Source organism: Ochotona princeps, chromosome 15, assembly GCF_030435755.1.
Source record: "Ochotona princeps isolate mOchPri1 chromosome 15, mOchPri1.hap1, whole genome shotgun sequence".
In the NCBI taxonomy this organism is placed as follows: Eukaryota; Metazoa; Chordata; class Mammalia; order Lagomorpha; family Ochotonidae; genus Ochotona; species Ochotona princeps.
In genome coordinates this window covers 22964179-22984546 of record NC_080846.1, presented here as the reverse complement: position 1 = coordinate 22984546, position 20368 = coordinate 22964179, and the positions used below count along the sequence as shown (strand labels likewise).

The 20368-nt window shown below is 43.5% G+C and overlaps 1 protein-coding gene and 1 pseudogene across 1 annotated transcript in view; one reads left to right on the top strand and one right to left on the bottom strand.

The window, feature by feature from the left end:
• Positions 1 to 17630, bottom strand: part of HELB (DNA helicase B) — a 34973-nt gene extending 17343 nt beyond the window's left edge. The window contains exons 1-7 of the mRNA XM_058673580.1: positions 17297 to 17630; positions 15922 to 16332; positions 14709 to 14881; positions 11326 to 12204; positions 3732 to 3909; positions 2320 to 2461; positions 144 to 298 (exon numbers count right to left, since the gene is read on the bottom strand). Of these exons, the coding sequence (XP_058529563.1) occupies positions 144 to 298; positions 2320 to 2461; positions 3732 to 3909; positions 11326 to 12204; positions 14709 to 14881; positions 15922 to 16332; positions 17297 to 17486 (2128 nt within the window). The 5' untranslated portion in view covers positions 17487 to 17630. The remainder of the gene's footprint in view (positions 1 to 143; positions 299 to 2319; positions 2462 to 3731; positions 3910 to 11325; positions 12205 to 14708; positions 14882 to 15921; positions 16333 to 17296) is intronic.
• LOC101516099 (DNA-directed RNA polymerases I, II, and III subunit RPABC5-like) lies at positions 7271 to 7476 on the top strand (annotated as a pseudogene).
• Positions 17631 to 20368: the final 2738 nt, after the last annotated feature.

Genomic DNA, 20368 nt, shown 5'->3' with positions numbered 1-20368 from the left:
AAAGTTAATTTATTTTCCATGCCTAATTTTCACTTAGCATTAGGTAACTCTGCCATCATATAAAACTGTAACTAGTCATTTAATTACTTATTACAAAACTGCAGCACACCTAACCCTAACATATCACACAGGTTTATACTTACAAGAATGGTGGCTACTGTTAGATAGCTGAGAACTGCCATCTTCTTCTGGGAGTTTGACAAAAATGAATGTCTTGTCTTGCACTGAGATAGGGAACGTGGGATTATCAGTAACAGGTATTTCTGCATCAAAATTTGGAAATTGGTGTCTTGAGATTCTTGAATAAAAATACATACACCAAAACATTACCATTGAAAAATGTCTTCATAAATGAGCAGAGCTAATGTCCTTACATAAATAACATCTTAATAGATAATTAATAGGAAGACCACCCAGACATGCATTATAAACAGCATATGAACAGAATTAAAGACCACACAAGACCATTTAAGATCAAGGCACTATGTTTAGTCATCTGTCCCTAGTCGATTAAAAGCATCATAGTAGGAAAAATGATCCGAGGATTTACAAAGTAGCTCTCTGACAACTTGTCCTCTCTCTCTAGACCACAAAGAACCACACAAGGCAGGTATCATCATCATCTCACCTGAGCAAGCAGGTGCCGCGAGTCCTGTGGTCCAAAGGTCACAGAAGAAAGCAGGAAGAAGGGAAGCAACTGTAAGCCCCACGGCTCAACACCCGTTTCCATCTAAATTCATTTTAGCCGGGCCTTTTCCATACATTGACACCACAATATACATTCCATCCATGCTCCAGTTTTTCAAAAATGTCCAAGTAAGCACATCTGTTTGTTTCTACTGCCTCGTCGTCCTTCTATCATGTTTATATTCCCAGATCAGCAAATCACATCAGAAAATAGTAAGGCACTGAGGCCTTGCCACAGCAGAGCTTCTCCTCGTTATCTGGAAGACGACAGACTTCCCACATGGACCTAGCACATGGCTGCTTACCAGGGAGGGCTCTGCCCAACCACTCCTCTCCAACACTTCCCAAGCAAGAGATAAAAGAAGGGCAACTGGGGAGAATAAAGCGGCCCTTGCTGTGGGTATCCCAGATTTCATCTTTAGGGATCTTAAGATTTATTAACTTCAACCAATCCCTGTTCTGCTTCTGACCAGGAACCTGTACTACAATCTCTGGAAATTCCCATGGTATCTCACGAGGAACCTGCAGAGTCAGCGACTAACCGTCCTTCCTACATCCTGACTACCCAGTCGTGGGTGGAGGGGGACATCAAGAAAGGTTTTACATGTTCTAGTTTCAGCTGCCATCCAGTGAAGGAGGTGCTCAGACAAAAACATCTGTTTAAAGACAGTCGAAATCAAAGGTAATTTTTAACCTAAAGAATGAAACAGTTTCTTGCTATTCCCATGTCCCCTAACATGCAGACATTTTAATATTTGCATAAAAATAAAAAAACAGCAGTATTTATAGTTTACTAATACATGAATTATATCAAAAGCAAATGCCTGCACCCATTGGGGATCACAAAAATTGACAAAAACTGAGGGGAAAACAACAACGATTTCTTTTCCACTTTGAGAGGGACACATCTGTACCATCATCTAGAAATAAAGTATCTCATTTAGTTTTTATGCTTTTGGCTTTGTCCTAAAAACATTAGGGGAAATTGCATTCCTAGTTCTCCCTTGAACTCAAACAAATGCATTTCCAAGTCCCTCTTCTGCTTGGATTTACTGCAATCTCTCAGTTTAATCCAACTTTAATCCATATGCTGTTGTCCCTCAGCACCTGCTGGACTGGAGGACCCAGGATCCCCACAGCTACCAACATTCACAATGCTCAATTCTCACATAAAATGATGTGGCCTTGGCCTGTAACACGCACATCCTCCCCACGCTTGAAATCATCTAGAGGTTACAAACAATCTCTAATAAAATGTAAATGATTTGTGAATAGTTGCCAAATTGTATTGCTTATGGAATAATGACAAGAAAAAAGTACATTCATGTTCAAAACAGTCATTTTTTTCCAAATATTTTCAGCCTTAGGTAAATGCAGAACTTGGGGATACAATGGGCTCGTTATGTACATGTTTTAAGAAAATGCATCCATCTTTAAATTTCTAGAATAGCTGATAGCCAGAAATAAAAAAAAAATATTATTTGATTTTTCTAACTGTGGACATAGGTATATAGCTTAAGGATAGAATGCATTTATTAAAATATACATTACACATTCTAACTTCAAAGCCAATACTTGTTGCTATCAGTTTGTACTACAACAGGGAAGAGGTGTACATTTCAGTTAGCTCACCTGGTAGCGTTCTCCACGATGAGCTGAGATTCTGCTCTGTGGTTTGTCTTCAGCTCAATAGCACAATTTCTTGACTTAAGAGTCTCAAAAATGTCTTTCAGCAAGTTACCAGGTTCAATACTGGGTAACTGCCTGACATCACCTAAGAGGAAAAAAATAGAGTTAGCAGGTTTTAAATAACTAGAAATCTATAAATTAGGATTATTGTATGCATATTCATATTTATTTCTCCCCTTCAAAGGGTACTGCAATTATAGACTTAGAGAAAAAAGACCAAAATATCTGTGAAACTATTTTAAAACATATTTAACTACTTTCTAACAAATACTTAGTTAAAAATTCATATTATACTGTATAAGACATCAACATAACAGTAATAGCACAATAAGGTAACAAGTCTAAACTGAATTGCAGGGAGATCTATTTTAAACAATATATCAACAACACAGACCTTAAATAGCTTCTTGAAGCCATTTATTCAATCTGGCTCAATATCTTACTGAAAACGAATCTATAGCATCAAATACATAAAATAACTACATAAAATTTAAACTAACTAAATGCATTTGGTAACAAATCCCAGTAACCTAATGACAACGTTTTGCTCCATTGTCTTTGCTGCGGAAGTCACTCAGCACAGTGGCTAATTTTCTACTTTGAGTAGCCACATTTCATGCTTGAGTTCCTGGACTCGAGTTCCAGTCCTGCTTCAGCTGTCACTAAGTGTGCTCTGGGAGACAGCAGGTGGCGATGCCCCGCCACCCACACCAGAGACTGGCATTACTTCCCAGCTCTGCACTTCCACCTCGGCTAGCCCAGGCTGCTGCAGGAATCAACGGAGTGAATCAGCACACAGGAGATTTCCATCTCTGCCTATCTCCGCCTTTCAGATAAAATAAACAGTACTTTTTCTTTGCTTGAAATAAACAAAAAACAGCAGAGACAAAACAAGTCCCTATGAGTGACAATACTCAAGCTATTAATAACCTCAATTGCTTATAAAATATTCTGAAAGATTTGACAAGTAGCATTTACACACAATTTCAACCTCAAATTGCAATTTTATTTTTTTCTCCATTACATCCCATGGTTTCCAGGTCATGACAACCCAACAAAACCTCATAATCTCATCTATAATCTAGTAATTTTCTCTTCCCACATTAGTCACATCCTGATTTACTCTACCAGCAGGACTCTTCACTAGCCAGCCTTTTGGTGATCCGCAGTAAACTTTCAGAGGCGATCTCACCCTCATCTTTGCATGCCAGCTGAGTGCAAGCCAGTGGAGTCCCCTTACGGGCTCTCAGCAATGCTTCTCTGCCTTCAGAAATGGTGCCATGATATGGTACGCACAATCTATGAACTATGTGCTCTGAATTAAATATCATAATCACAACAAGATTTTCACTTACCAAGGATGATAAGTTTAGATAGTTTGGAATGCTCACACAATAATTTTAAAACTGATTTGAAGATTCCTACAGATACCAAACTCCCTTCATCCACAACCAGAACTCTAACAGAAGAAAATTTCCATGGCTTGTTCTTGGATGCCGAATCTTTCTTCCATAAATAGTAGCTGTAATTGACCTAAAAGCAAAGCATGGCAGGTTCAGAAAATTTTAACAGTAAATTTTAATGCAAAACTTTTAAATGAGAGATCAGGAAAGAGAGAGAAATATAGAGGGGAAAGACTATAGTTATAGGGATAATTGGAAGAGACAGATTAAATAAACAGACCAAAACATTGCTTCCCAAAGAGAAGTATATTTAATGAGCTTCACACCTAACACTATTCACTTTTTTTCATCATCCGTGATCAAAGAGACCTTGTTATTCTTTCCTACTTACAAATAAACTTTTTTTTCTTTTGGCTTCTGAAATATCCTCTTCTCCCAATTATATGACTCCATTTTGGAAACAGAAGGCTGATTTCTCAACCTGAGAAAATACTACTCTTTCTTTCACCTATTCTAAACTTCCTTGCCACCTCAAAATTTTCAAACCACCATCTTGGGCAGTTATCTATTCTAGCCACCAAGACACAGCTTTGGAAGTTTGTATGCCAAATCAGTGTGACGTGGATAAAGTCCTGCCAGCTTTCACTTCCAGCCAATGGATGCCCTGGAAGACAGCAGGTGGCAGCTTAGGCCACTGGGTCCGCATCACTGCCATGGGAAACCCAGACCGAGTCCCCGCTCCTGGCTTTGGGCTGGCCCAGCCCTGGCTGTTGGGGGAATTCAGAGAGTAACGCAGCAAATCAGAGCTCTTTGATCTGTCTCTGTGTCTCTCAAATAAACAAGATGAACAAACACTTCAAACAAACCACCAAAATAACAACAGCTCTTTATTACAGAGGTAACACAATTTATTATCATAATTATTTCAAAGATTTATTTTACTTTTACTGGAAAGGCAGATTTAAAGAGAGCAAGATCTTTCATCATTGGTTCACTCCGCAATGGAAGCAATGGCCAGAGCTAAGCTGATTTGAAGCCAAGAGCCAGAATCTTCTTCTGAGTCTCCCATGTGGCTGCAGGGTCCCTAAGCTTTGAGCTGTCCTCTACTGCTTTCCCAGGCCACAGACAGGGAGCTGGATGGAAAGTAGAGAAGCCAGAAAATAAACCAGCACCTGTATGGGATCCCAACTCTTGCAAGCAACAGCCACTAGGCTACTGCACTGGGCCCGCAAATTTTTAAGATATAAATTAGAAAAGAATTAGCTGTAAAACTTTAGCTAGAGAATGCTAGGCATTTTAGTGTGCATGATTCCAGAAATGCTTCATCGCAGGTTGGACTTACCTATTTCTATATACAGAGACAGACAAATGTGTGTATATACACAGATTGTTAATGGTAGTGTATTATCCTCATTTAAGTTTTCTAGTAAAACTAGATTAAACACATCTCTTAAGTAAAGCCTTCATATTTCCCACCCAAATACACCAATTCTCTTCAACAAAATCTCCAAATCTCTCTGTATCCTTGTCTTACAACAGAACATCTGAAATTACCCGATTGTTTCCTTTTGCTTATTTAGTCAGGTCAGTTATCTCAGAAACGCTGGACTGACCCTTGCCACTGTATTTCTAGTGCCATCAGCTACATGAAGGCCCTCTGTGAGCACCGTGGTCACTCCTCTAGCTTCTTAGCCTGGTCTCCCCACACACCAAGTTCAAAACGGATTGCCAAATAAAACACAGGACAAGAGGAGAGAGTTCTGAGGCATGGGTGGCGGCCAGCCCGCTGTTGGCTGAGCCAGTTAACTACTCCAAGGAGGAAGTCTCCACCGTGCAGCCACTTGCAGGTTCAGTCCCAGTCACGCCCTGACTTTCACTCCACCCTGGAGGGCTGACGGGGACTGAGCACTGCCGGGACTGGAGCAGGCAGGTTGCATTGCTTTGCTTTCTTCCCCTCCCCTGCCTGTGGACAGCACAACACTTGGCATCGAAAAGCCGTACAGCGCGCCTCTATTCTGCTCCTACCAGGACACTTGTGTGGGGCAAAGGAAAGAGCTTTGCACCCTGCAGCAATGGCCGTGTGGGGGCATTAGCCCCAGCACTGCATCCACACATCATATGTGAGCAAGAAGTCACCTGAGCTTCCAGAGGCTCACACCGGAGGCCGACCATCAGACACCTCATTCCCACTCCGGGAGATCTGGGTGGTGACCCCACTACCCCTGTGACACCAGGACAATAACCATTTGTTCTGCATTTAATGATGTCACTGGGACCCGTCCAGTACACATAGCAAGGAAGCTGGCTGTATTTTACCTCTCTACGCTCATATCCTACAGAGTAAAATCTCCAGTATATCTTGTGATTTTCCTGTGGAGTTGGAATAGAGTTCACAAGTCCTCTAGTCACCGGATTCAGATGACTGGTGTTATGGGCCACAACACCAGCCGGACTCTCCTGGTGGGACATGAGGAGGGGTTTCTCATATCGCAGTGTCCTAGGGCAAAGACCTTTGGTGCCAAGAGCTCTGACATTGCCCAGGCTTGCAAGGAGGACAGGGAAGCAAGCAACCTTGCCCCTGAACACCACTCAGTGACGCAAACTCTGTGAGCTAGGGAGACACACCCAGGGGGTCCACGCACCATCTCAAAACCATACTTCTTTCCCTACAAATTGCAGCAGACGAAGCCCCAGTGTCACAGTCACAGATCACACTGGTTAAGACAAAAATCATTCAGAGATTACATTCTTGGGATCACTCAGAACCAAAGCAAAAAGCAGTGACCTAAATGACACCCTGCATTTTAGCTACACTATACACTTTTTTGATAATTTGTCTTTTTTATTGTAAGGGGAGACTTACAAAAAGGAGAGAGATTCCATCCATTGGTTCACTCCCCAAATGGCTGCACCTGCTGGAGCTGAGCTTATCCAAAGCCAGGGCTGAGAGCTTCTTCCAGATCTCCCACTTGGATGTAGGAAGCCATGGACTTGAACCCTCCTTCACTGCTTTGCTAGGCCACAAGCAGAGAGCTAGATCAGAAGCGGAACAGCCAGGACACAAACCAGTGCCCAAAAGGATACTGTGACTTACAGGCAGAGGACTAACTACTTGAGCCATTACACTAGCCCTCACACTACAAACCCTTTTACCATAAAACCTACCCCATAAAAAAGAAGGGTCATGGGGCTGGTGCAGTGGTCAAACATGCCAATCCGCCACCTGCAGTGCTGTATCCCACGTGGGCACCAGTTTTAGTCCCAACTGTTCCACTTCTGATCCAGCTCCCTGCTGGTGGCCTGGGAAGGTGATGGAGGATGGCCCAAGCCCTCGGGAATCTGAACCCAAGCTAGCTCAGCTCCTGCCACTGCAGTCATTTGGGGAGGGAATCAGCAGACGGAAGATTTCTCTTTCCGTTTCTCCTTCTCCCTGTAAATTTGCCAAACAAACAAAAAGAGGAGGAGGAGGGGGAAGAGCCGGGTGCGCCGCCATGTTCATCCAGGTAGGCTGCTTCACCTGCGGCAAGATCGTGGGCTACGAGAGGCCCACCTGGGGCTGCTGCAGGCCGAGCACTCAGAGGGACGCCTGGCACCCTGGGCCTGAAGCGCTACAGCTGCCACCACTTGCTGCTGTCCCATGTGGACCTGCTCAATTACGACTGAGAAGCTGATCAAGCACGTGCCCTTGGACAAGTGACTACTGGCTTGTGCCCCTGCTGTGCCCAGCCATGGCCCATCCCCATCCTGCCTGGAGCTCTACCCATGAGGGGTGGGGGGACACTGGTCCCCATGGGCAGTGGGTCACCTGAGACACATGCTGCCCAATAAAGTATTTGTAGAAAGAAAAAAAAGGAGGGGGGGAGGAAATTTGAGATGAAACATTTAATTCATGAAATTAACAAAATGACAGAGCTTTAACAGCAGAACAGACCAAGGAAAGAATTTCTGACCTTGAGGATAAGAATTTTGAGATAACCCAGACAAAAAATTAAAAAAAAAAAAAGAACAAGGTCTACACAAAGTATGAGATATCATTTAAAAATATTCATATTATAGGTATTACTGAAGGAGAAGGTGGCATTGAGAACCTTCTAAATGAAATAATGCTCGAGGGCCCAGCGCAAAGGTCCAGCTGTTAAGATAGCACCATCTGGGCCGGGCTTTAGCCTAGTGGCTAAAGTCCACCTTGCATGCGCCAGGATTCCATATGGGCGCCGGTTCTAATCCCGGCAGCTCCACTTCCCATCCAGCTCCCTGCTTGTGGCCTGGGAAAGCAGTCAAGGATGGCCCAAGGGCTTGCGATCCTGCACCCGGGTGGGAGATTCTGAGGAAGGTTCTGCCCCTGGCTTCAGAAGACCTCAGCTCCAGGGATTGTGGCCACTTGAGGAGTGAACCAGCAGATGAAAGATGTTTCTGTAAATCTGCCTTTCCAAGAAAAATTTAGAAAAACAAAAACAGAATAGTTAAAATTTCCCAGGTCTTGAAGTAAACATGGACATATCAACACAAATAGCTCAAAGAACTCCAACCAGGCTCAAAAATGTCTTCTCCAAAGCATATAAACAACAAATTGTCAAACGTTAAAGGAGAATCCTAAAGACAGCACAGATAAAGGTTCTAAATCATGCACAAGAGAAATGCCAGCTTAGTTGGAGGATTCTCCAGTTAGGTTTCTCATCAGAAACCATACAGGTTATAAGAGAATGGAAATAGAGTCCAGGTCCTAAAAGACAAACTATCTTATCTTTTAGGATAAAAGATAGAAACCAGAACTCTATTGAGCCAAGTACTTTTTGATAAATAATGCAAAATAAGGACCTTGCAAAACAAACAGAAATTGAAAGAGTTTTCCACCACCCATCTAGCCTTACAATGCTGCTTAAGGATGCACCACACACAGAACTGGGGAATGATAATCACCATGATGAAAGAACGTGAAGATAAACAAAAAACCTCCTAGGAAAAGCACAAAGGAAATTCAAAGCAAACAATGAAAATCTTTATGGAAAAAGTAAGACCTACTCAAAACTTTTCAGTAATAACCCTGAATGCAAATGTCAAATTCTCCAATCAAAAGGTACAAATCGGCTGAATGGTTTTTAATAACAGGGCTCATCTAATTGCTGCCTGAAAGAAACAAACCTCATCAAAAACATATACATAAACTGAAGGTTAAAGGATGGAAAGATATCTTAAGCCACCAAAAGCTAGCCATTCTAGTATTAGACAAACTTTAACACAGTAAGAGTTAAAGGAGACAAGGAAGGCCATTCCTATAACTAAGAGATCAGGTCAACAAGATGCCTGCAGTTCATGTGCAGGCACACAATGCCAGGGCATCTGGCTGTTTGAAACAAGTGTAAATAAATCTAAACAGACACAGACTCTAAGACAATAATAGTGGGGGCCTTCAACACCCCACTTTCATCAATGGACAGAGCAACTCGATAGAAAACCAACAAGTAAATGATACAGCTAATCTACACTTATGGGCCAAATAGACCTAATGTATCATTCCACAAACTACAGAACAGACTATTGTAAGCCATAAAGCAAGCCTTGGCAAATCCAAAAAAACTGAAACCATACTATGTATTTTGGTAGAATCAATAGAATCAAAATGTCAGTATTACCAAAAGCAATTTACAGATACAGTGCAATACCAATGAAAATACCCATAAAATTCTTCTCAGATCTAGGAAAAAAATGGTAAAATGCATAAGGAATCACAATAAAAATCCCAGATAAGAACCCACACATCTACAGCCAATATATTTTTCTTCTACTTTTTATTTTTAATTTTATGGTGCAATTCCATAGGTTCCCACTAATTTTTAACAAGCTGAAATCAATCCAAATAGAGGGGAGGATCTCTTCAATAAATGATATTGGAAAAATTGGATCTAGCTGCACAGATGTAAGAAGCCTTTGACACCTTACACCTTTTACAAAAATCAACACTAAATGGACCAGGAGTATATAGAAGCACAGCCGGAAACCACTGAATTACTAGAGAAAAATATCGTGACATTCTGATGACATAGAAAAGACTCCCAGGTGCACAGGTAGTCAAAACAAACAAATGGGATTACTCAAACTAAGAAGCTTCAGTATGGCGAACTGCTCACAAAGTGAAGAGACAGCCAATAGAACAGCAGAAAATATTTGCAAAGTATGCAACCAATAGAGGATTAATATTCAGAATCTATATAGCTCTCCAGAAACTCAGCAAAAACAGTCAAGAAATAGGCAAACAACATGAAGAGGCATTTCTCAAATTCAAACAGCTAACAGACATGGAAAAAAAAATGCTCAGGTTCATGAGTCATCAGGAGATGACTCAAAACCACAATGAGACTTCATCTCATCCCAGTTAGAATGGGTGTCATCCGGACCCGGCGCCCTGTCCTAGCAGTTAAAGTCCTCGCCTTGAACATGCCAGGATCCCACATGAGCACCGGTTCTAATCCCGGCAGCCCCACTTCCCATCCATCTCCCTGCCTGTGGCCTGGGAAAGCAGTCAAGGACGGCCCAAAGCCTTGGGACCCTGCACCCGTGCGGGAGACCTGGAAGAAGTTTCTGGCTCCTGGCTTCGGATCGGCGCAACACCGGCCGTTGCACTCACTTGGGGAGTGAATCATCCGACAGAAGATCTTCCTCTCTGTCTCTCCTCCTCTCTGTATATCTGACTTTGTAATAAAAATAAATAATAATAAATTTTTACTGCTATATTAATGATCTGTGATTATAATCTACACATGGATGAAATGGCCACTTTTTACTCAATTCATAGCTGTCGTCTGAATTCTAAACTTTGCTTTTCACTTAACTTTTCCAGTGAAATATTAACCCTTTTTGCTTCCGTGTAAATACAAAATGTTATCTCAAAAGAATGAGAGAAAAAGGGGAGGGTGGGAAGAAAGGAAAGAATGAATGGGAGGCCATTGTGTTCTTAGAATGGTATCTCATCTGCTAAATATTGAAAATGAAAATGAGAACTATTTCCTACAAAAATACCCAAATAACATGATTTTTAAAGAAGGAAGCATTGCGTGGATTTGCTTTCTGGCACTCGTTCCTTTCTCATTTCAAACCAGAAACATAGTCCAGGCTGGAGATTTGGACTAATGCTGCTCTACCTGACTAGGTACCACAAAGCAGGAACTAGCAAGTAACAGATCTGGCCGTCTTCCCTTTCTGTCAGGGGTGTGGTCCCAAACCCGCACGGATATTGCAGCCAATCTAACAACCAGGTGGCTACTAAATGACCACCCAGGGGACGTGTATACATCACTATGTACTGCAAAGAGGGAAAATTCTTGCTCAGGACAGCACAAGAATTCATCATACTACTCAGAACCGGCAATTTATGTTTTGCTTATTCCTAGAATTTTCTATTAAACATTTTCAGACCCCAGTTAACCGCAATCAGCAAGTGACATCTCAGACAGCAACACTGGGTAAGGGGGATACCAACGATGTAAGGGGAAAGTTTGTCTTCACGGCAAACATTTCATCTACAGGACTAAATGTCAAAGGTTTTTACCTGATACAGGGTGTAGGCAGGAAGACCAGTTTTCTCTCTGAGTAAGCCAGTCGCCTTCCCCGTCGGTGCCGTGAGCAAAACTTCTACAGCTTTGTCTGCCTTTTGTTGACTTTGCTTGGTAAATGTAATCCATTCTTCTGGGACATCCTGATCTTGCTCAAAATCTTTACAAGCATTTTTTACTTCTCTTTCTTCCAGCTGCTCTATATACTTGAAAAGACGGCTAACAATTGTGGTCTTCCCACAGCCACCTTTCCCGCTTATGACTGTCACGGCGTTGGAGCAAATCATTTCCAAAGCAGCCACCTGATCCGGATCCAGACGCACTTCGCTTGTGTCTACACTAACTTCATCCTCACCGTTATTCCAAATACAGCAATCACTGTCCTGTCTCTCCACCGTGTCCACAGAATTTTCCGGTCGTGTGTCATCAGGTTTGCGTTCATCTGTTGCATCACCACTTTCAGAATCCTCAGGTTTTATGGTGTGAATAGACGCAAGGACCTTCCTGACATCGACATCCAAACACCATGGAGGTCTCGCCATCAGCTCACATATTGAAAAGGCAATGCCTTTTTCCGCCTGGTAAAGGTCATAAAGAAAGACACAGCCCTTCTCACAGACCACCACACCGATATCCTTCAAGAACTTCAGAGACTCCCAAACATCATGAAAAGACATCTGCTTGGACAATTCCAAATTTAAATCCGCTTCGTTAACACACGTGTGCCCGTGTTCTTGACATATCTGCTTCAGCTTAGAGTATATGATCAATGCGTTCTTCTGCAAATCAGTCATCAGCCGAAGAAGAGAGCTGCATTGACGAAACGCCGTCCAACTTGCTTCACATTGCAGAAGCCTCAATTCCAGGTAGGTTATCTTAAAATAAAAAAAGTCAATTTAACATAATATTTGTAAATGTTGGTGGGTGTTGCTAGAATTGCATTCAGAATTACCTTATTTGATAATAATGTTTTCAAAGGTTTATTAATTTGTTTGAAAGGAAGAGCGGGACAATGAGTTCTTCCATCTGCTGGATCACTCCCGAAATGGCTGCAATGGTTGGGGTTGGGTCAGGCCAAGCCAGGAGCCGTGACCTTCTTCTGGGTCTCCCATGGATGTGGAGACCCAAGCACATGGGCCATACTCTGCTGGTGCTCTCCCAGGCACATCAGCAGAGGCTGAATTAGAAGTGGTGAAGTTGGGGTGTGAGTGGCACCCACATGGGATACTGGCATCGCAAGCAGTGGTTTAGTCCATTGTACCACAATGCCAGCCCCAATAAAAATTAAATTCCACAAGGTAAGTATTGCAACTACACTTACGGAGAAAAACTACATGCCTAACACACCCAAATTTTTAGTTTGTTGAGCTATGATAGAGATCTACAAAAATTTTAAATTACATTTTATTAAAGCAAGTTTTTAATATTTATTTTTGCTTATGTGAAAGTCACAGTGACAGAAAAGAGGGAGGGGGGAAGACGTGAAGAAAGAGATTTTTCCATTTGCTGATTCACTCCCCGATGACCACAATAGCTAACGCAAGGCCAGTTTGATACCAGGAACCAGAAACTCTATCCTGGGTAGCAGGAGCCCAAGTGTTTGGGCCGCCTTCCACTGCTTCCCTGGGAGGAGGAACAGGGAAGGGAGCTGGATCGCAAGTGAAAACAGCTGAGGACTAGAACGGAAGTAGTTACTCCAATATACGATGCCAGCTTCCCAAGCACTAGCTTAAACTGCTGTCGCACTGCCAGCCCCCACCTAGAAGTTCAAAAGTTAAGTAACAGAGGTGGGCATTAGGCCTCGTGGTTGAGACGCCAGGTAGGAGGATCATGTTCTACACTGAAGTGCCCAGGTTGGAGTCCTGACTCCACTCCAGACCCCATCTTCCTGCTAATGCAGATCCTGGGGGAGGCAGACGATGAGCTGCAGTGGTTGTGCTGCTCCTACGTGACACCTGGGTTGCGTTTCTAGCCCCCAGTTGTAGCCTGACCCCACTCCAGCTTGTGCGGGCGTTCAAGGGGATGGAACTGTTTCTCTCTACCTCTCTCCACAAACATTTAAAAATGAAACAGTTAAATAATAACACAAGGCTTACCATAAAGAGGAACCTCACACTTTATCCTTTTCCAGCCCTTCTACAGTCACCATCTCAACACTTCAGTTATTTCTTTCAGAATTCATCTTATTTCAAAATACTGTTTATATCATTCCTCGTTAAAAAAAAAAAAAGCAAAACTAAATCCTTATTATCAACTCCCAAATTATGGGAGTCTTTCCCTATGAATTCGCTCTCCCTCTCTCTTTTTAAAGATTTCATTTTTATTCAATAGGCAGATTGACAGAAAAGAGGATAAAGAGAGAAAGACATTCCATCTGCTGATTCACTCCCAGCTGGCTGCAATCCCTGAGGCTGAGCCAATCTGAAGCCAGCACTCTTCCAGGTCTCCCACACGGGTGCAGGGTCCCAAGGCTTTGGGCCGTCCTCTACTGCTTTCCATGATCACAAGCAGGGAGCTGGATGGGAAGTGGAGCAGCCTGGACACAAACTGGAGCGCCCAGTGCATGCAAGGTAAGGCCACTGAACCAGTGCACCGGGCCTGCATCATTTCCTATCACTTTGACACATTTCTCCTCCATCCATCTTTTGTGTGTGCATGGATATATATATATATATATTTCTGCTAATCTGTTTTGGCTAGACAGGCACTTACTCTTCTTACATCAACAGGGTACACGGTGACATGAAGAAACAAGTGACATGATGAACAGTGACGATTTTTTGTGCTAAATGACGCATGCACCAGGAAATTTACGTCTGCCTATCTTTCTGGCTTGTTTAGATTTCTAGGTGTCTGTCAACAATTACACTCAAGGACTAGAGAAGAGGTGCGGAACTCCATGGCCCTAATCCTCTCACAGGTCAGTCATTTTGCTTCCGGGAAGCAGTCTTCCTGAACCCTCTATTCCTTGTATGCTCTGAACTGCAACCCCTCAAAATTCATACGCTAAAATCCTAAACCCCAGTACCTCAGAGTATGACTAGATACGGAACTAGGGTTTTTAAAGAGGTAATTAAGGCCAGGTGAGATTATCACTTCATGAACGAGATCTGAGGGGCCTTCATCCAATGTAAGCAATATTTTCATAAAGAGGAAGATAGGACAGTCATTTTGTTGTATTCGTTCCCATTTATTAACTTACTAACTTCATTCTTGAATAAACACTTGACAAGCAGAGTTTACTTTCTAACACAAAAAGAACAATACATCAACACTGCGGCCTACACAAAATTTCTTCCTCTTACAGAGATGCAAAAATGTTGAGGTTGTTCAGTGCAAGATTGGTAATTGGTAAATGTTGAGCAATTGTCTTACTTACTCTTCGAAATCCAAGCTTCCATGGATTGGAACCCAAAATCTCTTCTATCTTTTCCAACACTTCTTCTTTATAGTGTGAGCTTATCAGCTGTTTAAAATGTCGAGGCAAAAGAACCGGGAGGAATTCCATTATTTTTGGAAATTGCAAAGCTGTCGTCATATATTTAAAGGGATCTACAAAATATCACCAAAAAAAATAAGACATAAAATTAGCCCATAGGATGTCTGATAAGATTTTCTCAGCACAATTATCTCAAAAATTCAAATCAGATTAGTAAGTCTATTACAAAGAGAAATTGGCACTTTGACAATTATTTTTGTACACAACTGGTTCTCATTGAATTTAACACTAAACATATTTCTTAAATGCTTATATAACAAGTTCTAAGTCTTATTTTCACTTGCAATAAAAATTTTCAGAATACTATAAAGGTACATTTAAAGTTCAGCACTAACACATCATTCACATATTAACCTTTTTAAGATTTATTTTATTTTTATCACAAAGTCAGATATACAGAGAGGAGGAGACAGAAAGGAAGATCTTCCATCCGATGATTCACTCCCCAAAGCCAGGAGCCAGAAACTTCTTCCAGGTCTCCCACATGGGTACAGGGTCCCAAGGCTTTGGGCCGTCCTTGACTGTTTTCCCAGGCCACAAGCAGGAAGCTGGATGGAAAGCAGAGCTGCCGGAATTTGAACTGGCACCCATGTGGGATCCTGGCGCATTCAAGGTGAGGACTTTAGACGTTAAGCCATGACCCCGGGACCCAAATTGTTTCTTCTGACTAGAACGGTTACTCCAGGGCCAAGTGTCCAGTGCAGCAGCAAGCATGCCACTTGGGATGTGACAATTATATCAGAAGGGCTAGGTTGGGGTCCTGGCTTTGCGTCCAGATCCACCTCACCACTAACGTGCGCCCTCGAAGGCTGTAAGTGGCGGTCCAGGTGCTCGGGCCCTTCCTTCCCTGACTTCATCATAATAAGCAACTGCCTAATGGCTTCAGGTGATCCCCATAAATACAAAAGTTAGAGAAACAGAATCACAATTTGACTTGGGAAGTGACCAAAAGAATCTTACTCAACCCTTTCATCACACTGCTTATAAAAAAAATAAAATACACGCTAACATACAATACTCCTAATATTTTAAACAGCCCAATCACTAAATACCACAATTTCACTCAAATGCAATGATAAAAATCACACTTCACCTGTCTCTTCCACAGGAAGACGCAGCTCATGGTCTGATGGTAGCTCTTCCTCCTCGCTCTGCACAGGCTCGTTTTTTTCTTTCCTTTCCACTTTCCTTTCGAAAGTTCTTAGTTTTTCCGTAAGATTTTCAAAGTTTAAGTCTTCAACACTTGAGTCTTCCTCTACCCACTTCAGAAATCTACCTATCTTCTCACTGGTTACCTGACACTCAGTGAGAAAGAGGGAACATATTTCTTTTTGATATGGTGGGGACATATCAGTCTGTAGAAAGTAAGATGGAAGTCCCTGAACTCTGTAGTTCACTGATCCCACAGGCTTTGCCTGCACCTTCACTCGCCACCAAGCACCTGTAATTGGAAAACGTCCAAAGGCTTTGCATTCTTCCTGTGTGTTTTCATCTAAAATTTTAACTAAAAGAGAGAGAGAGAGAGAGAGAAATAGAAAAAAGTCAGCTATTTCAAACATGTTGCAATGTTTTACCAAACCCCAGTTCAGTGCCGCTGCCCCTCATGGCCCCACAGCATGCTGCCTTTCTGTGTATCTTCTACTCCGCCATAAGCTCTCTGCGACAGGACAGCCTTTCCAGTCGTTGGTCTATTCCACACAGAAGAGGTCGGCTATTCCACCTCTAAAACCAGCTTTCTCTTGACCTCTCTCCCTCTCTGCCTCTCCAGCTCAACTACTGCTTTCCTTCAGGCAGGCTTTTAAAAATGCCTGGGGCCCTCCCAGCACGGGCCATCTGCACAAGTCCTTCCACCTGGCTTAAAGGGGCTCTTTGATGTTTACTGCATTGACTACCGAACTCAGCTTTATTTCCCCGCCTGCAGAAACTTACCACCATCTTCTGAGGTTCTGGCTCTTCCTTTAAGCGCGAAGTAACATTGTAGCTACTTCTGGGATACTTTGGTTTTAAATGGCAAACTGGCCCAAGACAGCAAACCCTCCACAAACCACGTGAGCGTGTTTTATTTAAACCTACACAGTCCAACTACACGTAGCTATTTAAACGTAACTTCAACTCTAGCCCCTCGGTTGCTCTAAGCCTCCACGTGTGGCCAATGGCTGCTGTGCCGGTAAGAACAGAAACACAACACTGCCGTCAGTCCCAAAACCAGTCTGCACATTACCCAGATACCAGCCACAACGTATACAGAAGAAACTGAGCAACGTCAATTCGAACCGAAAGGTTCCCGAATCAATCAAGTATCGGCACGTGACTATGAGAACTTGAAAAGGGGAATGCTATTTTATCATGAATTTTGTTGACCACCCCTCTGTTAGCAGCAACGGGACGCTTGCTCAAGAACAAGCAAAGTGAGAAGCATTTCCTTCAATCCTCCAAACCCTCCTCCCCAGAGTACCGCGCTCCCTCACCGTGGAGGCCCCCGGGCAGGCTGCCGGCCTTGACGCCTCCGCCGCAGAGCTCCTCGGCGTCCACAAAGCCCTGGTCCTCCTCCTCCTCCGCCACCTCCAGCAGAAAATCATCGTCTACCTCCACGAGGTCCTTGACCGGCCGCAGAGGGCCCTGCAGTTCGCGCAGGTGCTGCCCATTCACCCCGGCCATTTTCACCTGTCGGAGCTCAACCCAAACAATTCCAGGCGCATAGCGGGAACCGCCAATCAGCCCCGCGTCCGGGAGACTGGACGCTTCCGGGCACGCCCCGGCATCGTGCGCCCGGCGCGCAGGGGCGGAGCGGCGGCCGAGCTCCAGCCGGAGCTCCAGGCACCGGGCCCGGCGAAGGGAGAGGGCGGGCCGGGCCGCATCTCCGCCCAGTGCCCCGCAGCAGGACTCTGAGACCCGCCTCCGGGGAGCTCCGGTGGCGCCAGCTCCAGAAGCGCAACGCACAGGGTCCACGAGGAAGGAAAGCCGTGTCTGCTTTAAACTCTGCAAAAACGAAAGCGTAGCAGGTGCCCTTCGGAAGCACACCGTTCGCCCCCGCAAGCACGGAGCAGTGAAGTTCCAATCCGGAGACCACCTACCTTGGTAGCTCTGGGACTCTAAAGGATACTAGAGCAGAGGATGGCCCCCCAGAGCCTTAGGACCTGCAAGGGCCTGGGAGATCCACAAGGAGCTCCTGGCTTCAGATCATTGCAGATCATTCAGATCATGACTCTGGCCATTGCAGCCACTTGGGGAGTGAACCAGAGGATGGAAGATCTTTCTCTGTCTCTCCTTCTCTCTGTGGGTCTGACTTTCCAATAAATAAATAAATAAATAAATAAATCTTTAATAAAATAAAAAAAATACTCACAAGCAAGCTTGAAGGGCCTCCCATTTAACCAAATGTAGGGAAATCTGAAGAGTCATGGCTGCACTTGACTATTATACGTTGAATTAATAAAGATCGATATCTCCAGTACGCTACTCACTAAAAAAATAATAATAAGGAACGGCAGAAAAGTGCCCATTAATAAATTTATGAAGCAATTCCTAAGTGGAAAATACCATTTGTAACCCCTTCTGTAATACCTGATTGATCAGAATGAACAAGCTGAGCCCCCATCATCAGGATCCTGGGTTCAAGCAAGGATAAGGGAAGACTCCAAACACCGTGCAGTGAACAGCCACACAGGAGCTGATCACCTGGCAATAGCACATTACAAAACTGCAAAGGTCAGACCTACCTGTACAGCAGACACACAGTTAGGTAGCCCCTGCATCAGGTCACCAAACAGTGGGATTGATCATGGGGCCCAGATAATAATGGTGTGTTCCCTGCTAAGATGCACTAAGGTGTACAGCTACATAAAGTCAACTATGAAAGAGTCTTGGCAGAAAGAAAAAAAAATGTTGAACCTGATCAAGACTGTAGAGCAGTATTGTGCACTAGACACATAATGTGTTCCTATTAAAAAAAAATGGTGTGGGCCCGGCAGAGTGGCCTAGCAGCTAAAGTCCTCGCCTTGAACGCTCCACGATCCCACATGGGCGCTGGTTCTAATCCCAGCAGCTCCATTTCCCATCCAGCTTCCTGCTTGTGGCCTGGGAAAGCAATCGAGGACGGCCCAAAGCTCTGGGACCCTGCACCTGCGTGGGAGACCTGGAAGAGGTTCCTGGTTCCCGGCTTCGGATCAGCGAAGCACCGGCCGTTGTGGTCACTTGGGGAGTGAATCATCGGACAGAAGATCTTCCTCTCTGTCTCTCCTCTCTGTATATCTGACTTTGTAATAAAAATAAAATAAATCTTTAAAAAAAATGGTGTGAGCCACAAACATAATTTGCAACAAGATAGATGCAATTAGAGATCATGATGCTTAGTGAAATACACCAATCCCCAAAAGACAAATGTCATGTTTTTTTCCACACTTTTACTATGTGGTAGCTAATACAGAGAGAACAAAATTAATATGTGCAAGTGAAATTAACATCTTGGGATTCGACTCTTGTTTGTAGCCCGTGCGTATATTCATGAGAAACAGGGGTTGTTTCACTGTCTACATGTTGAATACTTTAGCATTTAGTGTAGCATGCATCTGGTGACTGTAAAGGAAATTGAAAGAACATTATCATTAAAGTTAAAAGGAAAATAAGAAAGGAGAGAAGGAAGAGAGGCTGGGGTGTATCATGACATTGCTATCATTTGGTGTAAGAAATGCACGAGATATTATCTATATAAATAAATAAATGCATTTAAAATTACTCTTGAGTTGGAATGAGTAAGCTATAACTGTTTCTATGATGATTAAGGATTTATAAAATAAAAAATACAATAAAATGTTTTCGTTGAAAAAACAAAGATTTCTAGTGGCTACATTAAAAGAAAAAGAGAGAGAGAGAGAGAGGTGGAGCCGGCATCGTGGTAAGCGGGTAAAGCCTGAGAGGGTGTGACAGGTGCTGCCCCTCCAATCATCTCCTTCCTCATCGCTGGGAAAGCACCAGAAGATCGCCCAAGATCCTGGGCTCCTGCCAACCATGTGGGAGAACCAGAAGAAGCTCTCGGCTTCAGCCTGGCCCAAGCCCCACTGCTGCAACCATCTGGGGAATCAGTGGATAGAATCAATTTCTCTCTCTCTCTGTCTAGCTCTTAAAATAACAACTAGAAGGGCCTGGGATGTTGGCTCAATTGGCCAGTCTCTGCCTTGCAAGCAACAGAATGCCATATGAGCACCAGTTCAGCTGCTCCACTTCCCATCCAGCTCCCTGATTGTGGCCTGGGAAAGCAGTGGAGGACGGCCCAAAGCCTTGGGACCCCCGCACATGCATGGGAGACCCAGAAGGAGCTGCTGGCTCCTGACTCCTGGCTTCAGATCAGCTCAGTTCTGGCTATTGCCCCATTTGGGAAGTGAACCAGCAGATGGAAGATCTTTTTCTCTGTCTCTCCTTCTCTTTGTAAATCTGCCTTTCCACTATAAATAACAACTATAATATAACAGGCAACATTTTAAAATATTATCAAAACACTATCAAAATGTTAAAATATAGCAGTCAATAAAAAATTATTAATG